The sequence below is a fragment of the Bos mutus genome, chromosome 7, assembly GCF_027580195.1.
Source record: "Bos mutus isolate GX-2022 chromosome 7, NWIPB_WYAK_1.1, whole genome shotgun sequence".
Classification (NCBI taxonomy): Eukaryota; Metazoa; Chordata; class Mammalia; order Artiodactyla; family Bovidae; genus Bos; species Bos mutus.
The window spans coordinates 335369-356815 of NC_091623.1; the positions used below are offsets into that span (position 1 = coordinate 335369).

At 43.2% G+C, this 21447-nt stretch overlaps 1 protein-coding gene across 1 annotated transcript in view; it reads left to right on the forward strand.

Annotated features, from left to right (window-relative positions):
• The window catches only part of CYFIP2 (cytoplasmic FMR1 interacting protein 2), a 134310-nt gene extending 114827 nt beyond the window's left edge, over nucleotides 1-19483 (forward strand). The window contains exons 27-31 of the mRNA XM_005908330.3: nucleotides 4430-4502; nucleotides 5193-5287; nucleotides 11800-12038; nucleotides 13752-13899; nucleotides 16342-19483. Coding sequence (XP_005908392.2) covers nucleotides 4430-4502; nucleotides 5193-5287; nucleotides 11800-12038; nucleotides 13752-13899; nucleotides 16342-16509 — 723 coding nt within the window. The 3' untranslated portion in view covers nucleotides 16510-19483. The remainder of the gene's footprint in view (nucleotides 1-4429; nucleotides 4503-5192; nucleotides 5288-11799; nucleotides 12039-13751; nucleotides 13900-16341) is intronic.
• The last annotated feature ends 1964 nt before the right edge of the window (nucleotides 19484-21447 follow it).

The following is a 21447-nucleotide window of genomic DNA, read 5'->3' on the forward strand; positions in this document are numbered from 1 at the left end:
ATATAGACATGTACAATACAGACTGAGTTCAAATGCTAGAAAGGAAAAGAGTTTGGTTCTTTGAGGACATATAACAAAGGAACCCCATGGGCAGAGAGGTATTGGAGGGATCCAAGAAGTCTCCCTGGAAGGAACGATGCTTAAATTGAGATCTGAAAGAAGAGGGGGGGTTTACTAAGCAAAGGGCAGGGAGATAGGTTAGTGGGCATTCCAGAGAGAAGGTAGAAATTCAGTGATGACTATGCAAATGGTAAATTCAAATAACAGAAAGCTGCTGTCACTGGTGCATAAAGAGCTGGTGGGGAGAGGAGTTGAGAAGAAACCCATTCTGGGTGGCCTTCATAGGCCAGGGGCCAGATGGTTTCCTAGTAGAGTGGAAAGCCAAATGTGATCCTTCAGAATAGAGATTGGACGAGAGTTGGTCAGTATTAGCATAGGTGCCTGCTGTGAAGCCTGTTCAGATCCCTGACACAGACCCTGTGTGCTCTGAACTGGACATTTTTATCAACTGTGATGGCCTCGGCTCATGAATGCCAAACAACTACCTTCCACCTTGCAGAGTATGTAGCCACCTCATCATGCAAATAACCAAATAGTTCATCCTTAGGAAACTTCCAGACAATGCTTTCCCACCTCTGTGAGGAAACCACACCCTTCTCTTTCCTCACCTTCATTAACAAATGACATTACAAGGTAGAGAACAGACAAGAAGCATGCTAACAGGAAGCACTCCCAAACAACCTCTGGTCCTGCAGGTTGCAAACCTGAGGCAGGGTACAGAGAAGGGCTACTGGAACACTCCTGTCTTCCCTAAGGAAACTGAAATGGAAGCTCATCATGTGAAATTAAAGCAACAGCATTGGTCTTGTTGTAGAGGTCCCAGAGCCTTCTTCCCCTTTCTCTATCCCCTAAGGTGGCTCCTAAGGTCAATTTTATTGACTTTAACAAAACAGAAAATTGACAGTTCATGCAAGGGGTAACTTTTCTAGTAAGAAGGCACTTCAAGGAGCACAGACATTTATAGGAAGAAAATAAAGCAAGAAAGATATAACTTAGCAGAGAAAAAGAAAAAAAAAAACTTAGCAGGAGGGGTATGTATACCAGCCCTCTGCTTAAAATACTTGAGTATTTTATCTCTCACTGCACCTGAAATAAAATCCAGGCTTAACCCCATGCTGTGAGACCTCACATGATCTGATTCTTCCCTACCATTAGGAACTCAGACTCTGCTGATTACTTGTGTCCCTATGCTCTAGTTTACTTTCTGCCCCAGGGCCTTTGCGCTTCATATCTAATGGCTTGCTCCCTCTTTTTTAATTCTTTACTTCAATAACTCCCCCTCAAAAAGATTTTCCCTAGCCTCCTCTCTGAAGTAGTCCCTTCCCCACTCCCAGTCACTCTAGCCTAGTACCCTATTGTGTCTTACCACTATCTGAAACTTTTTGGTTTATTTTCTTGTTTTTATCTTTCTCAACTACAGTAGAATTTACATGAGTGCATAGATCTACTCTAACTTGTTTAGCATCGTATCTGCAAAGCCTAGAACAATGTCTGGTACTCAATAAATATTTGTTGGATAAATGAATGTAATAGGTTTCTCATATTTGGAAAATAGTCACATGGGTAAATAAATTCATTTATCCATCTAAGAGATATAATATAACAAATATGCATTCATTTAATAATTATTGCAAGACTGTTATGTACTGGGCACTGGACATAAAAAGTAGAAATAGAGACACTCACATTCCTCCCTTTAAGGAGCTCATAGTACTGTGGTCAATGTGGAGAGAATTCAAGATATAAGGACTTACTGGTCATAGCAGGTGAGGAAGAGCGAGAAAATGAGCCCCAGGTCTTAGACATGGCAGATGAGGTTATTGTGCCATTCTAGGAGCAAAGGAACCTGAGATAAAGGGAGGAGGTCAGCTTTAGAAATATGAAGCTTTGGAAATATCTAACAAGGAGGTAGATATCCAAATCTGGAGCTTCAAAGAGGCATCTGGCAGGAAATAGAGTTGACGGATCAAAGGCAGTGCTTATAGACTTGGGAATAGGTGAGACAAACTGGATAGAATAAAGCAAGAAGAAAAGGGGGACCTTGGAGAAAACCAACATGTAAAGAATGGTTAGAAGTCAAACCTGTAAGAGAATCTACAAAAGAGAAGTTGAAATAGTGGACCCCAGCAGAACTCATTGTCACAGTGCCTAACACACCAGGAGGACTGAAAGTCATCCACTGCACTTGGTGACAGAGCAGTAACCTCTACCCGAGCCCTTGCCATGACATGGTACAGCAGGCCTTGATAGTTTTGTTTGCTGTGGAGGGAAGTGAAGACTAGAAAATGGAGAGAGAGGTAAAAAGAGAGGTAAATAAGCTGCTTGGCCCTGAAAGGAGTAAAGAAATGGAAAGGGAACTGAAGATACAGGCTAGAAAAACACATTCAGTAATACTCTAAAGAGCAGAACAAGGATATTGAAACTACTGGGAAGTTGCTTTGGTTTAAAACTCTAACCATTAGAGTTTTAAAATGGATTGGGCTACCTCCAGAAGGACTGAGATCTTGATTATCAGAGGTATCAAAGAAGACCCTGAATGTTATGTTAAGAAAGAGTAAGGTGTTCAATCAGTAGTCTAGGCTTCTACTGTAAGAAACTGGAGAAAGAAAAACAAACCCAAAACAAGCAGAAGGATGGGCATAATAAAGATATAACAGAAATCAGTAACATTGAATGCAGAAGAACTACAGGGAGATATACATGAAACTAAAAGCTGTCCCTGTTTCATTTCTGATACTGGTAATTTGTGTCCTCTCTTTTTTTTTTTTCTGGTCTGGTCTGGCCAGAGGTTTAGCAATTTTATTGTTTCCAGCCCGCACCCCCCGCCCCCGCCCCCAGTGAATCAGCCTGAATAATCAATAGCCAGGTTTTCAGATTATATAATGAATCAAAGGATCTAAGCTTAGACATAGCAAGGAAGACCAAGTTGCTTAATTTACTGGTTTAGGAAGGAACAGATTAATTAAGAAAGGAAGGAAATTTCCCCCTCTGGCTAAGAAACTGAGAATTACACTTACATCAGGCAGATCCCTCTAAGTTCAATTGTCCTCCATCTGTTACCCTCACTTCAAAAACTGAAGGGAGTTTAGGAGTTTCTTTCTCGAGCAGCTAGTTGGACTGCTAGATTTCCAGGATGGCCGTGTTCCACCCATGCCTAGTGAAGAAAGCCAAAGGTACTCAGAATTCTGATTTTCTCAGGTGCTTAGAATCCAAGAGTATCAGAGTTGAATGAAGGCTGATTTTACCTAATTCAAATCCCCACAGTTTAAAGAAAAGAAACCAAGGCCCATGGAGGGTGGCTTGTCTAGGTCCCCTCCATACCCTCTGATCTGAAATCCAGTAATCATGAACTGGCCCTGGGACAGACAGTAAGCCCATAGGGACAGACAGTAAGTAGACCATATCTTCCAGGCCCCTGGAGAAGGAAATGGCAACCCACTCCTGTATCCTTGCTGGAAAATCCCATGGACAGAGGAACCTGGCAGGCTTACACTCCATGGGGTCGCAAAGAGTCAGGCACGACTGAGCAACTTCACTTCGCTTTCCAGGCCTGCTGCTGCTGCTGCTAAGTCGCTTCAGTCGTGTCCGACTCTGTGCGACCGCATAGATGGCAGCCCACCAGGCTCCCCTGTCCCTGGGATTCTCCAGGCAAGAACACTGGAGTGGGTTGCCATTTCCTTCTCCAATGCATGAAAGTGAAAAGTGAAAGTGAAGTCGCTCAGTCGTGTCCGACTCTTAGCAACCCCATGGACTGCAGCCTACGTCTGCCCCTAATCGTCATAGTATATGTTTGCTTTTAAGCTTACTTTTATGCATAAAGAATCCCCGTGAGAACCTGTCTGTCTGGGCCCTAGTCCCTCTACTTTCACCCACTGGAGTCAAGATGGAGAAAACCCACCAGACCCAGGCCTTCACACTGAGACATCCTGCCCAGTAGGATTGGCTACTGCCTTGAGCCCATGAGCCTGAGCTCACCACCTACGAGTTGAACATAATCTGGGTCCATCATCCCTATCTGATCCCACTGCTTTGAATTCTTCACCAAATTCAAATTCTTCACCAAACTTTGAATTCTTCACCAATTTCCTTGTAAGACTGTAATGAAAATGTACTATACACTCAGTATGTCCAGGGTCTGTGATGTGAGGCTATACATTCTCTCAATCCTACTCATTAAAATAGGTACTGTTCTCATCCTCATTTTTCAGATAAATAGGCTCAGAGAGGTTAAGCAATGTGCTTAAGATGCCACAGCTAGTTAAGTAGAGGAGTCAGGGTTTGAACTCAGGTCTAACTGACTCCAGTGTTCAAACCTTTAGTGATGAAAATTCTTCCTGGTTTAAAATAAAAGTTCTCTCTCTCTTTGCAGTCTCAGGAGGAAGTCTGTGATTTGCTTCATGCTGCACCCTTCCAAAACATCTTGCCTAGAGTCTACATCAAAGGTAAGAAACCTCTGAAAGCAGCTAAATACTTATATTATCATATGTAAAATAGATTGCCAATGAGAATTTGCTGTGTGACTCAGGAAACTCAAACAGGGGCTCTGTACCAACCTAGAAGGGTGGGGTGGGGAGGGAGATGGGAGAGAGGTTCAAGAGGGAGGGGACATATGTATACCTATGGCTAGTTCATGTTGGTGTCTGGCAGAAAACAACAAAATTCCCTAAAGCAATTATCCTTTAATTAAAGAATAAATTAATTTTAAAAACTAGCCATTTGAATTTGAATCTTATGCTCTCTTAATCTCAGTAAACTCAGATCTGCAGTCAGAAAAGAATAAGGTTAAAGCCTTGGGCAGCTGTTAATGCTGGAATTGTAAATGATGCTCCAGGCCTGTTCCTTGGCCTTCTAGAACATCCCTAGTATGTTGCTGTCTAGGTTAGTCTACATCCTTCAAGTGATGAGTAACTCACCACCCCATGAGGTAGATGATTCCACTGGACAAAGATAATAGAACATATTTCCTTGTAGTGAGTCCTGATCACACTTGCCAGAACTAAGGAAAACAGCTCTACACACTCCTTCTAAGTGCTGGAATGCAAGTACATCACCAAGTCCTCTGAGAGCTCTTCTTTTCCCGTTTCCCCCAGTGTGCCCTGAATCTCATTTTCTGCCTACCATTCCTTTTGCAGAGGGCGAGCGTCTGGAGGTCCGGATGAAACGTCTGGAAGCCAAGTATGCCCCACTTCACCTGGTCCCTCTGATAGAGCGGTTGGGGACCCCTCAGGTACGATCCTCCTATCATGGACTCATAGAACTGAAAGGAACTTTAGAGATAGAGATCATTTGGTCCAATCTCCTCCTTACAGATGGGGAAACTGAGGCCCAGAGAGAGAAACAGAAAGTCACAGCACACAGCCTGGTAGTGGCAGGGGCAGGTCTGGAATGAGATTTGTTGACTCTCAGGCCTACACCCTCTATCATCTGTCCTGCCAAGAAAGAAGGAAGTCAGACAAGTATCTGTTACTCCCTGTTAAGTATTAAGAATTCTACTATTATCTCTCAGAATTAAAACCATCCATCCTGCAAGCCAGCAGTTCACCTTTGGGTGCTGTGCTGTGCTTAGTCTCTCAGTTGTGTCTGACTCTTTGCAACCCCACGGACTGTAGCCCACCAGGCTCCTCTGTCCATGGGGATTCTCTAGGCAAGAATACTGGAATGCGTTGCCATACCCTCCTCCAGGGATCTTCCCAACCCAGAGATCGAACCCAGGTCTCCCACATTGCAGGCGGATTCTTTGCCATCTGATCCACCCAGGGAAGCCCTATCTTTGCTAAAGAAGGAAAAATAATAATAATACAGGAACACACGATGTTTACCACAGCATTGTTTGTTAAAGCAAAAACTGGAAGCAACCTAAATATCAATCAGTAGCATGTTGACTAAATAAAATGGGGTAAAATCATTTAAATGATGAATACCTGCCAAATCATAATGAAAAGGGAAAATCAGATCTAGATACATCAGTGTGGACAGATCATAAACACACGGTTAGGTGAATAAAGGAAGTTGCACAACAGGTCATGGAGTTTGATGCTATGTGGATTTTTTTAAACACATACCAAAAAACCATATAAAGTGAAACTTTTCCTAGGACATGAAAGTGTCCAGTTCATAATGGTGGCAACTTGTGAAGAGAGATGAAAGAGACAGAGATGGATAGGAGATCAAACACAGGTTTATCTGTAATGTTCTTATACTTTCAAAGGTGAATGAGCTCAGGTGTTAATTCTGTAGTTAAAACTCATTTTTATAAGCCTGTATCTATATATGGAGATGAGTGAAAAAGGACCCCTGCCTTCAGAGAACTCACAGACCGTGTGGGTAGTCGGGAAAAAGACGACGGGAGAAAGGGAGGTAACAGGAAGCATATATTGTCTCCTTTCAAGTTGACTCAAGTTGAATCAGGCATTTAGGGGTGGGGGGCAGGGGTATTCAGGAAGAAGAGAAAACAGGGCACTGTAGTGAGACATACCATGACGGCTTGTTTTGTTCAACAAAACTGACTATTTCAAAGGTTTAGGATTCAGATCCACTCTTGGGCTTACATCCCTAAGGTCCTCTCTCCCATCACAAAAGCTCATGAGTCAGAAAGCTTTGGTCCTCCTCAGAGAGCAAAAGGCAGTCTCTTCTCTCAAAAACCACGGCAAGTGTTAGAGCCCAGGGCGGAGCCCCATCTGCCCAGGTGTCAAGCCGATGAGCCTGACAGAGCCAGACCCCCTGTGGGCCACCCACCTCCTACAAAAACAGTGACTAAGCGTTTAGTGGCGTTTGGGTTCTTTAGTCACTACCGAGAGAATTTAGATACCGTGAAATATGAACATTTTCTTTTTTGGCTTTCTGGAGCTGAACACAGAAGATCCTCTAAAGATTGCCTTTTAGGGAGAAATCCCCCAAGCCAGTGACATATAAATGTGTCTGCTCCAGGGTTGGTGTCATCCTACAAGAATCTGGCCTCTCGCACCCAGGCTTTGGCATGTGTTTCCACTTAGAAGTATGTGAATTCCTTCCCTGTTCTGGTGAACGCTATTTCCCTGGGACTGGTGGAAATCTCAATTTGTCAAATGCTGATATTTAACAAACAAAAGCCTAGACATTCTGCCAGAAAGGAAATGCCAGTTGTATAAGTCTCCCAGCCCTTAAGGAATAGTCCAAAACTTAGTCCTCCTGTAGACAAAAGAAAAAAATTTTAAATATTAACTTCCAAGCTTGCTAGGGTTCAGGGAACTCACAAAACCTCTAGGTCAGTGATAGGGAAATTCTGGTACATATTTAATGGTGGAAGGGTTCGACTGTGCTACTTGCTTGTATTTGTTTCTAGGAAAAACTGAGGTGACCTGGTGTGTTGCCTAGTGCTATCATGAAAAGAATGTTCTGTCGGGGAGTTAGGACTCTTCTTCCCAGCTTTATCCCTGAACTGTTGTATAATCTAGTGCTAGAATTTAATATCTTTGATCTTTGTTTTTCCATCTGTAAAATGGGTAAATAGCTGAGCTGCCTTCACAATCATTATGACAAAAATAAGTAAAAAGCTCCCAAAAAACAGAAAGAGTGGGCATGGGATATTAATCTTCTCCAAAGTATCCTAAATGTAATCAAAGTACTCCATACAGAAATCTATTTCCACATGATTTCACAAATGCTTTCTCTATACCCTTATTAACAGAAAAGAATGGCAGAGGGAGAGAAGAAAATTCCCCACTGAGTGGGACTGAAAAGAAATGGCTTAAATTTATGTTAAACACACACATACACACATGGTATACATTAAAAACACAGTCACAAATTGGGGGTATATGTGATAATAATCTATAATGCACTTTTTCAGAGCAGAAAGAAAAATCGTATCAAAAGAAACAAGGTCATGAAAGAAAACTCAAAACATAAAAAATATAAAGGAAGCAGCAGACGTAAGAAACAAGCGTAAGAAAAAGCATTCTGCCTTACCAGTAATCAGTGAAATGTGAGAGAGCGGGGTACAGCTATTCATCTCCCAAGTTTACTAAGACCTTTTCTTCATGATAATGAAGTATCAGACTTGGCACAGATAGATGCAGCGGCTCAGCTTTTCTTGGGACTAGGTACGTTTCTTTGTCACTAGGTAGCAAAAGCCTTTTAAGACTACTTGTATTCTATGAATAGTTCTAGGATTTTAGCCTAAGAAAATAATCAGAGATAAGCTCAAAAAATGTATATAAGTGTATGTGTGTGTGTGTGTGTGTGTATGGAAAACGGGGCTTCCCAGGTGGCACAGTGGTAAAGAATCCCCCTGCCAATGCAGAAGACCCAAAAAACACAGATTTGATCCCTGGGTCAGGAAGATCCCCTGGGGAAGGAAATGGCAACCCCTCTAGGATCCTTGCCTGGAGAAATCCATGGACAGAGGAGCTTGATGAGCTACAGTCCATGAGGTCACAAAGAGGTGGACACAACTGAGCAACTGAGCACGCATGTACATAAGAATAATTACTTATGATCTGTTTATATTGTTGAAAACTTGTGAACAATTTAAAATAACCAACAAGAGTAGGACTAGAAGGAAGCTCAAGAGGGAGGAGACATATGTATATCTATGGCTGACTCATGTTGATGTGTGGCAGAAACCAATACAGTATTGCAAAGCAATTATCCTCCAATTAAAAATAAATAAATTAAAAAAAATTTTAAAGAGTAGGACTAAATAAATGAGGTATATCAATGGCTATTTTATTTAGCCATTAAAAAACCATGTTACTGAACATATTGAAGGAAATGGTTTTTTATAGTACTAATATCTTGAGAAAAAGACAATGCAGATAGTATGATACAAATTTTGTTAAAATAGATACCTATACATAATCATATACATACATACAAATCATACATAAGTATCTTAAGAAAGCTTGTCTCTGGGTGATGGGATTTATGGGAGGTTTTTTTTTTTTCAATTTTTTTAATAACATTTTTACAGGTTTTTTTCCAGATTTTACTTTTATAGATCATAGGAGGACCCGTAAAGGTAAACTCTTTTACAGGAAAGGGACAAAGCCCCTGACCATTTCAGTCAAGGCCCTTTGATTGGCTGTAGTTCGGGGTCACAAGAGTTCAAAGCCTGTCTGCAGATTTATTGGGTTGACCAAAAAAATAATTCGATTTTAAGTAAAAATAAAACACATTTTTAATTTTCACCAAGAACTGTATTGAATGACATGCTGCTGCTACTGCTGCTAAGTCACTTCAGTCGTGTCCGACTCTGTGCGACCCCATAGACGGCAGTCCACCAGGCTCCCCCATCCCTGGGATTCTCTAGGCAAGAATACTGGAGTGGGTTGCCATTTCCTTCTCCAATGCATGAAAGTGAAAAGTCAAAGTAAAGTCACTCAGTCGTGTCCGACTCTTCGAGACCCCATGGACTGCAGCCTACCAGGCTCCTCCATCCATGGGATTTTCCAGGCAAGAGTACTGGAGTGGGGTGTCATTGCCTTCTCCATTGAACAATATAGTCATTAACCAAAAGAACATTTTGGCCAACCCAATATAAGCCCTGTTGCTAATTCTTTAGATCCTCCCACAATTGTCAGGCCCTGAGGACTGATTCAGATTAACTAAATGCACAGGAGATTTACCTGGTAAACCAGAGCTCTCTATGTTGTTTTCTGAAGGAGAATATCCATGACTCAAGAACAAGTGTGGGTTCTTTCCTTACAGAGCATCTTCACTGTACCAGGCACTCTCTTTCTAAATTAGGGAGCCCTGCCAGAGTCTAGGCACCACCACAGAGCGTTGCCTGGTGAGAACAGAGTCAAGCACGGGGGGCAGGGTTTTTTAAAAGAGGTATTTCTGGTGAACTGTGGCAGCTATCTGCTCTGGAGTGTTCTTTCTCTGCCCCGGAACCAAGATGAGTATTTGTGAATCAGGGTTCCCTCTCCCTCCTGTTTGAAACACAGGTTGTCAAATCCTTCTTCCCCAATTCACAGTGTTGTCTGAGACTTTTCAGTTTGTAGTTGTCATGACAACTGTACTCCTGACCCACATTCCTGACGGGCTCCAGCATTGGTGTTTCCTGACTTATTTCCCTTGATGGATTAGTTTAATTGGGGCTGTCCTCTTTCTCTGGGGTAGAGGGTGGGAGCTGTACCGGGAGTAATCAGGCGGGCTCCCCCCAGCCACTCTGAACTCTCCGGGGAGCTGATCCCAAGAGTGCCCTGGGGACCTCTCAGTCTCAGAAGCCAGCCCTCTTTAGCTTTGTCCCTAGATCTGGAGATCTTACGTTGACCTTAGATGTTACTATATATTATCTTTGCATTTGGTTTTGTGATCTCTACTCCCAGATATTTTTTATTCCTACAGATGGTAATGTGTTTTGATGTGCTAGTCTAGCCTGCTGATTATTAGAGATGCAATAACTAGAAGCCAGATGATAAGCCAGTTTAAATTCTTAATAGAAATTGTTGACAGTGGTGAGAGGACTTCTAAATGAAGGAAATTATTCTGTAAAATCAGTGGTAAATTTTTAAGAGTAGCTTATGCTCATTGTAGCACATTAAACTGTACAGAGTATTTGTGGTAAAAAGTGAATACCCCACCTACTTCTCCAAGCCCATCTGTTCTCACAACTGACAATAATCCTTCTAGAATGTTTTACACTTTCACACAACCCCCACACACAGAGTTCTGTGTGTCTGTCTGTGGGATTGTGTTATTGATGTCTTTTAATAGGATTCTAGTGTATGCCCTTTTCTGCAACTTGCTCTATTCACTTAACAATTTAATTCGCATATCTAGACTACTGGGATTCAAATCCCAGCTTTTCCACTCACTCACTGCCTCTCTGAACCTCAGATTCTTCTTCAATAAAATGGGGATAATAATAACATCTACTGCATGGGGTTTATGTGAAGAGTAAACAAAGTCAGTACTTAGCAAATGCATAGAACAGGGCCTGGTGTATTACACACACAGTGCGTGTTCACTAGTGGTAGTAATAGTTCAGTAGTAACAATAATATTAGTAGTTGTATCATCTAAGTCTTTTCAAAGGCTCCCTAGCATTTAGGTAGGTTGCTGTTGTTCAGTCACTCAGTCACGTCTGACTCTTTGTTCAGTTCAGTTCAGTCGCTCAATCGTGTCCATCTCTTTGTGACCCCATGGACTGCAGCACACCAGGCTTCCCTGACCATCACCAACTCCCAGAGCTTGCTCAAACTCATGTCCATCAAGTTGGTGATGCCATCCAACCATCTCATCCTCTGTCATCCCCTTCTCCTCCTGCTTTAATCTTTCCCAGAATCAGGGTCTTTTCTAAGGAGTCAGTTTTTCTCATCAGGTGGCCAAAGTATTGGAGTTCAGCTTCAGGATCAGTCCTTCTAATGAGTATTCAGGATTGATTTCCTTTAGGATTGACAGTTGATCTCCTTGCAGTCCAAGGGACTCGAAAGAGTCTTCTCTAACACCACAGACCACCTTACCTGACTCTTTGTAGATCTACCTGTATCACATAGGTAGATTTAAAAATTTTTTAACTGTTCCTCTATCGATGGCTCCTAGATTTTACTTACCCGAAGACTTCCCTGCAGTTGAACTAAGGTTTATAAATTATCTTGCCTGCTCTGGGCAAGACATCAGTTCTGGTGAACAAATTACAGATGCAGCCAGCTTCAGAGTTTGGGATGGAAACAGAGTTAACAGAGTTAACAGAGTTAGGGGTGGAAAATGGGGTCTGAGATGTGACGGGAAGGTTCGTGTACTCTTCTCTTCCCAGCAAATCGCCATCGCTCGGGAGGGTGACCTGCTGACCAAGGAGCGACTATGCTGTGGACTGTCCATGTTCGAGGTCATCCTGACCCGCATCCGGAGCTACTTGCAGGACCCTGTCTGGCGGGGCCCGCCACCCACCAACGGCGTCATGCACGTGGACGAGTGCGTGGAATTCCACCGGCTCTGGAGTGCCATGCAGTTCGTCTACTGCATTCCCGTGGGGACTAATGAATTCACAGCTGAGTAAGTCGCCCCAGAAAGGTGGGGTCACCCCCCAACCTGTTCGTCCTCCTAAGAGCCATCATACAGCCAGAGCTCAGTCAGAAAGGAGGGCAGGGGTGGGATGGTCCAACAGCAGTTTACTGAGGACATGCTTTATGTTGGTCAGAGTGCTAGGTGCTGCATGTAATCCCATGCCCAGCGAAAGCAGAGACGGTTCCTGGTGTGTGGGATTCACAGAGCCTAGAGGAGATGAGAGTATAGACATAAGGTGGATTTAATGAGACCACTGGGCAGCAAGGACAGGAAGGGCAACAGATTCCCACAAGGAGAGACAAGAGGATTCAGTTCAGTCTGACTCTGTGACCTCACGGACTGCAACACCCAGGCCTCCCTGTCCTTCACCAGCTCCCGGAGGCTGCTCAAACTCATGTCCATCGAGTCAGTGATGCCATCCAACCATCTCATCCTCTCTCGTCCCCTTCTCCTTCTGCCTTCAATCTTTCCCAGCATCAGGATCTTTTCCAATGAGTCAGTTCTTTGCATCAGGTGGACAAAGTATTGGACAAGAGGATTATTGGAATTTAATTCACAGACTACAACTGAGCTGGAACATTGCTTAGGATGCAGCTCTTAGAGGGGAAAAGGAGACCTCCCAGGAAAAGCTCCAGGTTGTTTGAGGCAGAGATGGAGTGTGCATATCAAGGCCTCAGACCTCTAAGGTTCTGTCTTCCCGAGACTGGAAGGTGGGCCAACAGAAGGGGCAGGACGGAGCCCAGGCAAGGGCTCGGCATCAAGACGTCATTGCACATTGCCATCTCCCACACAGAACCCCAGGGCTCATAGAACAGAGAAAGGCTCCACCAACAGCAGTGGGGCACCACCTTGCTCATGAGGCCTCTGCTCCTGAAAAACAGGGAGGGGAGCCTTTGAGAAGGGCCCAGTCCTGTCCTCAGAAAAAACAGAAGCAGAGCCCCATTCTCCCGTCGCTTGCCCAGCTACACAGCAGAGCAGAGTGTGAGGAGAGCAGACCAGGCCTGACTCTGAAAGGTGCATGGGGGCCACAGAGATCCCCCTGGAGGAGTGGGATGGGAAGGCTGTTTTCCAGAGTGGCTGCACTTTCAGCGACAGCAGTGAGGAAGCTGGGAACATTTCCAGTGAGATTCAGCTGCTGATGAAGGACGAGAGATTCAGCCGAGAGATGCCCCACAGCCTCCCAAATCGCCTGCATTGCTGTTGAGAGTTGAGGTTGTGCAGGCTTAGTTTTACCAGACCCGAGAGGACTGGCAGCCCCCAACACCAGCAGCATCTGCTCATGGCCCCACCATGCCCCTCCATCCCTGCCCTCTCAGCCTACACTGGCCAGTTGGTCTGGTTCAAAACGGCCCTTCACCTCACAGGTTTCCTCTGATTCTTGTCCAGAACCAAGACAGCATCTCATCAGAATTCTGATTGGTTGAATAAATCTCAAAGGCTGGTTGGATTTTTTTTTCTTGCAAATTTGTCTTCTTCAAAGCTGATTTTTCTTACATCAGTGGGGTGACAGACTGACACCTCTGTGGTTAGAAGGGCTTATATTGTAACCTCAGTCCTGGGAACAAATGAATCCATACTCGTAACTTCCCTTGTACCCATTTTACAGATTAAGAGAATTGGCCCAGAGATGGTCCAAGATGAGGGCTCCTCCCCCCACTCCCCCCCACCTCTCACTCCAGCTGCTTCCTCTCCTGCTCCCAGGCAGTGTTTCGGAGATGGCTTGAACTGGGCTGGCTGCTCCATCATCGTCCTGCTGGGCCAGCAGCGTCGCTTCGACCTGTTCGACTTCTGTTACCACCTGCTCAAAGTTCAGAGGCAAGACGGGAAAGATGAAATCATTAAGAATGTGGTAAGCAGCTCGTGGCTGGGGCTTGGGAGAGGGGGCCAGGCCTGACAAGCAGGCTTTCATCTGCCAAGGAGAGTGAGCTCCTTGTGGAGGCCAACTCCCTACACCGCAGGTAGGTGCGGAGACACTCAGCAGCTGGCGACCTTCTCATAGGAAGCCATGAGTCACTGGCTTGTAAGTCACTGGGATGAATCAGGTCACCCCGCAGGGCAGGGCCAGCCTCCAGAGCTGAAACACACCTTCCCTGTGCCAGTCAGAGTCTGCTCATGCCCCTTCATCATCTGCACAGACACTGTTGTGCAGGCATGGGGATGGGATGAGCACTGTGGTGGGATGAGCGGGGCTGCCGTGGGCGCATGAGGAAGGGCCAGCTAAACCAGGCTGAGGGGCTGGGGAGAGGCCTCAGAAGGCTCCCCATAGAGGTGATGCTTGGGCAAAGTCCTGAATGACCAACTGCAAATAGGCAGAAAATGGGGTGCAGAATCGGGGAGATGTTCTAGACAAAGGGACTGGCTAGAGTAAAGGCACAGAGGCGTGAGGATGGATGGCTGGAAGATGGTCCTGGTGGGTCTCCAGGACCAGCCAAGAGGGGAAAAAAGGCAGGTGCCACTTCATAAAGGTGACAATCTTCATGAAGTAGAATATACATAACATAAAATTGTTCTATTTTAACTATTTTTAAGTGTTCAGTTCAGTAGAGTTTAATCATTTTGAACTGTTTACTGCATTAAATTCACTCACCTTGTACAACCATCCCATTTTTTTTTTCTTGCTGTTATTTAATTGCAGGAGTTCTTTCTGTGTTCTGGGTATTAGTCCCTGATCAGATACATGATTCGAAAGTGTTTTCTTTCATTCCTTGAGTCGCCTTTTCACTCTGTTGATAGTGTCCTTTGATGCAAATGCACTTTTAATTTTGATAGATTCCAATGTATTATTTATTACACTCCATCTCCAGAACTTTTTATCTTCCCCAAATGAAACTCTGTGCTTGGTTAACACTAACTCGCCATTCTGCCTCCCTCCAGCTTCTGGTAACTCTTCACTTTCTTTCTCTATGAATTTGACTGCTCTAGGTATTTCATATAAGTTGAATTCTTGGACTCAGAATAAGGTGTTCAGGGTGTACCATGTTGTATTAATAGCATGTGTCAGAATCATCTTCCTTTAAAGGCTGAATAGTATTCCATTGTATGTGTACATGACATTTTTTTTATCCATTGGTCAGTTGATGGACACTTGAGTTGCTCTCACATTTTGGCTGTTGTGAATAATGCTGCTGTGTCGTGAGTGTACAGATAACTGTTCCAGACCCTGCTTTCAGTGCTTTGTGGTATATACCTAAAATTGGAATTGCTGGATCATGTGGTAATTCTATCGTCAATTTTTGAGGACCCCCATAATGTTTTCCACAGGCACAACACCATTTTACTTTCTCGCCAGCAATATATAAGAGTTCTAGTTTCTTTATATCCTCCCAGCACTTGTTATTTTCTGTATATTTTTGGAACTGGCCACCTTAATGTGTATGAAGTGGTATCTCATTGTGGTTTGGATTCACATTTCCTTCATGATTAGTGATATTACCATCTTTTTGTGTGCTTATTGGCTGTTTGTTTATCCTTCTTTGGAGAAATGTCTACCCAAGTGTTTTGCTCACTTTTTAATTGGGCTGGTTGTTTTTTTTCTTTGTTTGCTTGGTTTTTTGCTGTTATTTAATTGCACAAGTCCTTTCTGTATTCTGGGTATTAATCCCTAATCAGATACAAGATTTGAAAATGTTTTCTTTCATTCTTTGAATCACCTTTTCACTCTGCTGATAGTGTCCTTTGATGCAAATACTTTTTTAGTTTTGATGAATTCCAATTTATTATTTGTTACCTGTGCGTTGGTGCCATATTCCAAGAAGTCATTGCCAGGCTCAGTGTTATAAAGCTTTTTGTCTATGTTTTCTTCTAAAGGTTGTATAGTTTTTGCTCTTATGTTTAGGTCTTTAATCCATTTTGAGCTTATGTTTTGTGTATGGTATAAAATAAGAATCCAAATTCTTTCTTCTGTGTGCCAGTCTTCCCAGCATCATTTATGGAAAAGACCATTCTTTCTCCATTAAATGTTGCAGGCACCCTTGTCAAAAATCATTTGACCGTATATGAAAGTCTTTATTTCTGAGCTGTCTAATCCATTGGTCCATATGTCTGTCTTCACACTATTTTGATTACTGCAGCTTTGTGGTAAGTTTTGAAACTCATGTAAAGAGTTTTATGGTTAAGTTCACATTTCATTGTCAAGCTCTGGGCTCCCATAGGAGGCCTTTAAGCAAGAGAGTGGCATTACCATTGAAGCGTCAGGACTCTGGAACCCACCCTCAACTATATTCTTCTGTTGCTCTTGATCTCTCTATCCCCTCCTTCCACTCCTAACCTACATGCCCTTGTCCTTCTCCAGCCCCTGAAGAAGATGGCAGACAGGATCAGGAAATACCAGATCTTGAACAATGAGGTTTTTGCCATCCTGAACAAGTACATGAAGTCCGTGGAGACGGACAGTTCCACCGTGGAGCATGTGCGCTGCTTCCAGCCACCCATCCACCAGTCCCTGGCTACCACCTGCTAGGCAGAAGGTCCTGCAAACCCTCGAGCTGGAGGAGAAGAAGCAGGAGAGAGAAAGCCACAGCCAGCCTGCAACAGGGTCCGACTGGACAATGCGTGAGATGAACCTGGAAGCAAACAAGAACCTCCCCAAACACATGTGCACCTCCCGAGGGCTGGGCCTCTGCATGCTCTCCCGTGACATCTCCATGGTGGTGTTTCCATAGTGTAAATGAAAAAAAAGAAGAACAGAAACAGGGCAGTACTTGCTTTTTTCTCTTTTTCCCCTCAGCTATGTTAAGAGCCCTAGTTTCACCCTTTCTCCATCTCATGGTCCCCACATCCATGGTTGCTACACAGAACCTCCTCCCCGATTGTGACCTCCTGCCCAGTGCCCACATGCAACCCCAGGACTGAAGTCTTAGAGATGGAGAAAAGAGTGTGGCCATGCCCCAAGATGTCAGCCTGGCTTGACAGGCATGCTTCCACTTCCTAGCATCTTCGCCTCCTTTGGCTCCCTCCCCCCACTTCCCATGGTGTCATCTTGTCCTGCTCCAGATGCCAGGGATTCAACCACCAAGTGTACTCCTGGACCAAGCACTGAGAGCCATGGTGAATGGGCGACGAGCTTCCTGGTATCAGTACCATGGTAGATGGTGTTGAGATGTTGCCTTTGGCCTTCCATGGACTCTTAAAACCACATCCTGACTCCCCTCTCAGGGCACTCCTAGGGAGAACTCAGAAATGCATTCACAGCTGGAATGGGTGAGTGGAAATGGAGTAGGAAGATGGTCAGGCCTGCTGTGTAGAAGCAGTATTTATGAACACAGCCAGGAATTCCATAGTCCAAAACAGAAAGCTGTTAGAACACTGCATCGGCTTGATGGTGAGAGGGTCCTTTATTTGTTGAACAAATACTTAGCACCAAGTCCCCCAGAGAGTGAGCACTGTACTACTGGCCAGACATGCACTGCCCACAGCATTAGCCAGCAACCAAATTAGGGGCCACTTCTTGGCACAGAATCTCTCATCAAGAAAAACCCTCACAAGAAAGAAAATATTAAAGGGTTATTTTAACAGAATCCAGAAACACCTTGGGGTCAAGGAGGTAAGGAGTGTAAATAATACTTGTCAATGAGCTTTTAATACCAACCAACCCAGGGATCAAACCCACGTCTCTTGCATCTCCCTCATGGGCAGGCAGATTCTTAACCACTAGCACCACCTGGGAAGCCTCTTTTAATACTAAAATACACCCAAAGAGGAACCCTGTTCTAATGAATCAGGACTTTTATTGTCCTAGAAGCTGAAAGATTCTGGAGACATTTGACCTTTGGCTTCTGTTCTTTGATGTTCCTTAACTTAGATTTTGAGATATGGGTCATATCTCACAGGGACATTGTTGTTCAGTTGCTCAGTCGTGTCCGACTATTTGCGACCCCATGGACTGCAGCACGCTGGGCTTCCCTGTTCTTCATCATCTCCCAGAGTTTGCTCAAACTCATGTCTATTGAGTCAGCGATGCCATCCAACCAAGCCTACTTCCATTTCCCAGAATGAATCAAAATTCCTTGCAGAATCTCTTACTGAGCATGGGGAAGCTGTTCAGAAGGACAGAAGCCTTTGGGAAATGAATGTGCTTACAGAGCACCTTATCATCAAAGGGAATCTGTGAGCCTGAGCTTATAAGAACATATAAAATGAGACAATTTGGTATTTTTTCCCTGGCCCAGGAAGGAAAAGAGAGAAAATAAACCAATAATGATTGCCTCACTCAGGGCAGATGAATAGAAATTGTTTCCATTATCCAGATGGCCCATTTCATCCCCAGGCAAGAGCAAAGAAGTGTCCATAGTGGGAGGTTTGTGTTATCCACTTCACCAAGGAGGACAGAGGTGGGGCTCGCCAAGTGTGATCCAAAGGCCATCTCCATCAGGACTTCTGAGATTAGCACGTTTGATGCAGATTCCTGGGCCTACCTCAAACCCACCAATCCTGCATCTCTGGGAGCAGAATTGAGAAATCTGCACTTGCCACAAGCTGGATTGTTCTGTTACATATCAGAGTCTGAGGACCACTGCTGCAGAGGACCCCTGCACTGCTAACCTTGGGCTTTGAGCTCCCTCTGAGCCATGAAAGAAAATAACTGTAGGGAAGGAAAGTGAGTCAGGGTACAAGCTGTCAGATCCTATTCTCATAGGAATAGTATTTCTCTCTCTCTCTCTTATTTTTTCCTTCTTGAGGATCATACGTGTGTCCCAAAGGCAAGTGAGGGGTTACACCACATGGGAGAACTATATGGTAAAACTCACCTTCAAAACCTGCAAAAACTTCTAAGCTCCAGAGTCTTCTGAGTCTTCAGGCCTGTCTGGGTACAGTAGCTTGCTCACTTTCTCAGCTACTTGACTCTCTATTAAGTCCTGGAGATCATTCTAAATCCTTGACTATTGCTTTGTTGAGATTTGGATCACCCATTTGATGAGATTGATATTTCAACAACCTGCCCCTCCCATCCTATCATAGCCCTGACTTTGACCCTCTGGGTAGAATCCCATTGTCCTCAAGAGATTTTATCTCAGTAAATTGAGGTCTTCACCTTTAGGAGAGATGTTTCATTTCCCTGGCTCACCAGCAGCATTGATTCACAAATACAGAACGGGTTTAATATTCTTTCCTTCCTGGTGTTACTGCCCCTCTTTTGATTTTTTGTGTATCTAAGAACCAAGAAAAATAAAATCTTAGGTTTTAAAAGGTTTAAAAAAATTCTGTTTCACAAACTGTCAAATGTACCATATTTGTATTAAGAGTTGTCGGGGATTTTTGTACAATGAATTTACATTTATTTATGGTGACTTATATTTACGCTTGTGATCAAATAATGATGTTAAATTCTTAAATCATATTTGCTATGCAGCTGAAGATGATATTTTGCTTTGTATTTTGGGGTACCTGTGTTGAGTTGATAAACATTTCCATCTCCATTAAAACTGCTTCCAAACTCGTGAAATGAGTGTCTTGTCTTGATTCTGGTTCATAGTCTAGTCCTAGTTAATCTGTGGAAGACCACGGGAAAATTGGTAACTAAGGAGACAACCCGAAAGAGAATGGAGGAACATAAAGAATATAAAGATGCTGCGCCCTAAACTAATGGCTTGTTTTGCTTTCTTACAGGGGGAATTATATCTTTATAAATTGACTTACTCTGGGCTTGATATTGGAGATGTTTCCTGAGCCTAGAGCTTTCATAGTCTCACAGTTTAATTCTGCAGCCTAGATTCTTAGTGCTGTTTTTTGTTTGTTGTTTTTGTTTGTTTGGGGTTTTGGGTGTTTTTTATTCTTTTAATTGGAGTGTGGTTGATTTACAATGTTGTGTTAGTTTCAGATATACAGCAAAGTGATTCAGTTATATATATATATCTACTCTTTTTCAGAAACTTTTCCATTATAGATTATTTTAAGATATTGAATATAGTTCTCTGTGCTATACAGTAGGTCTTTGTTATTTTTGAGTTTTATATATATATTAGTAGTAGTGTGTATCTGTTAATCCCAAACTCCTAATTTATCCCTTCCTACCTTTCCTCTTTGATAACCGTAAGTTTGCTTTCTGTGTCTGTAAGTCTATTTCTGTTTTGTAAATAAGTTCATTTGTATCATTTTTTAGATTTCACTTATAAGTGATATCATATAATTTGTCTGACTTAGTATGATAATAATTTGATCCATCCTTGTTGCTGCATATTGCATTGTTTTGTTCTTTTAATGGTTGAGTAATATTCCATTGTGGAATATTATGTGTACACACACACACACACCTTTCATCTGTTAATGAACATTTACATTCCTTTCATGTCTTGCTATTATAAGTAGTGCTGTTATGAACCTTGGGGTGCCTGTATCTTTTCGAATTCGAATTTTTGTCTTTTCTGGATATATGCCCAGGAGTGGATTGGTGGATCATATGGTAAGCATATTTTTAGTTTAAGTAACCTGCATGTTGTTTTTCATAGTGGCTGCACCAATGGCACCCCACTCCAGTACTCTTGCCTGGAAAATCCCATGGATGGAGGAGCCTGGTAGGCTGCAGTCCATGGGGTCGCTAAGAGTCAGACACGACTGAGCGACTTCACTTTCACTTTTCACTTTCATGCATCGGAGAAGGAAATGGCAACCCACTCCAGTGTTCTTGCCTGGAGAATCCCAGGCACGGGGGAGCCTGGTGGGCTGCTGTCTATGGGGTCGCACAGAGTCAGACACGACTGAAGCGACTTAGCAGCAGCGGCAGCACCAATATATGTTCCTACCAAAAGTGTAAGAGGGTTCCTTTCTTTTCACATCCTTGCTGACAGGTTGTCTGTATTCTTTTTGTTGATAACCATCCTGGCAAGTGTGAGGTGATATCCCACTGTAGGTTTGATTTGCATTTCCCTGATTATTGTCAATATTGAGCATCCTTTTATGTGCCTGTTGGCCATCTGCGTGTCCTCTTTGAGAAAATGTCTATATAGTTCTTCTGCCCATTTTCTGAATCAGGTAATTTATTTTGTTGATGTAGAATCATAAGAACTGTTTATATACATTGAATGTTAACCCCTTGTTAGTTATATCATTTGCAAATATCTTCTCCCACGCAGTAGGTTGTCTTTTCATTTTGTCAACAGTTTTCTTTGCTGTGCAAAAGCTTTTAAATTTAACTAGGTCTCATTTGTTTACTTTTGCTTTAGGAAAGGAATTAAAAAAAAATATTGCTCTGATTTATGTCAAAGAGTGTTCTGCCTATGCTTTCCTCTAGCAGTTTTATCAGTCTTACATTTAGGTCCTTAGTCCATTTTGAGTTTGTTTGTATATGTTGTTAGGGAATGTTCTAAGTTTACTGTTTTACCTGTAGCTTTCCAGTTCTTCAGCACTACTTATTGAAGAGATTGTCTTTTTCTCCATTATATATTCTTGCCTCCTTTATTGT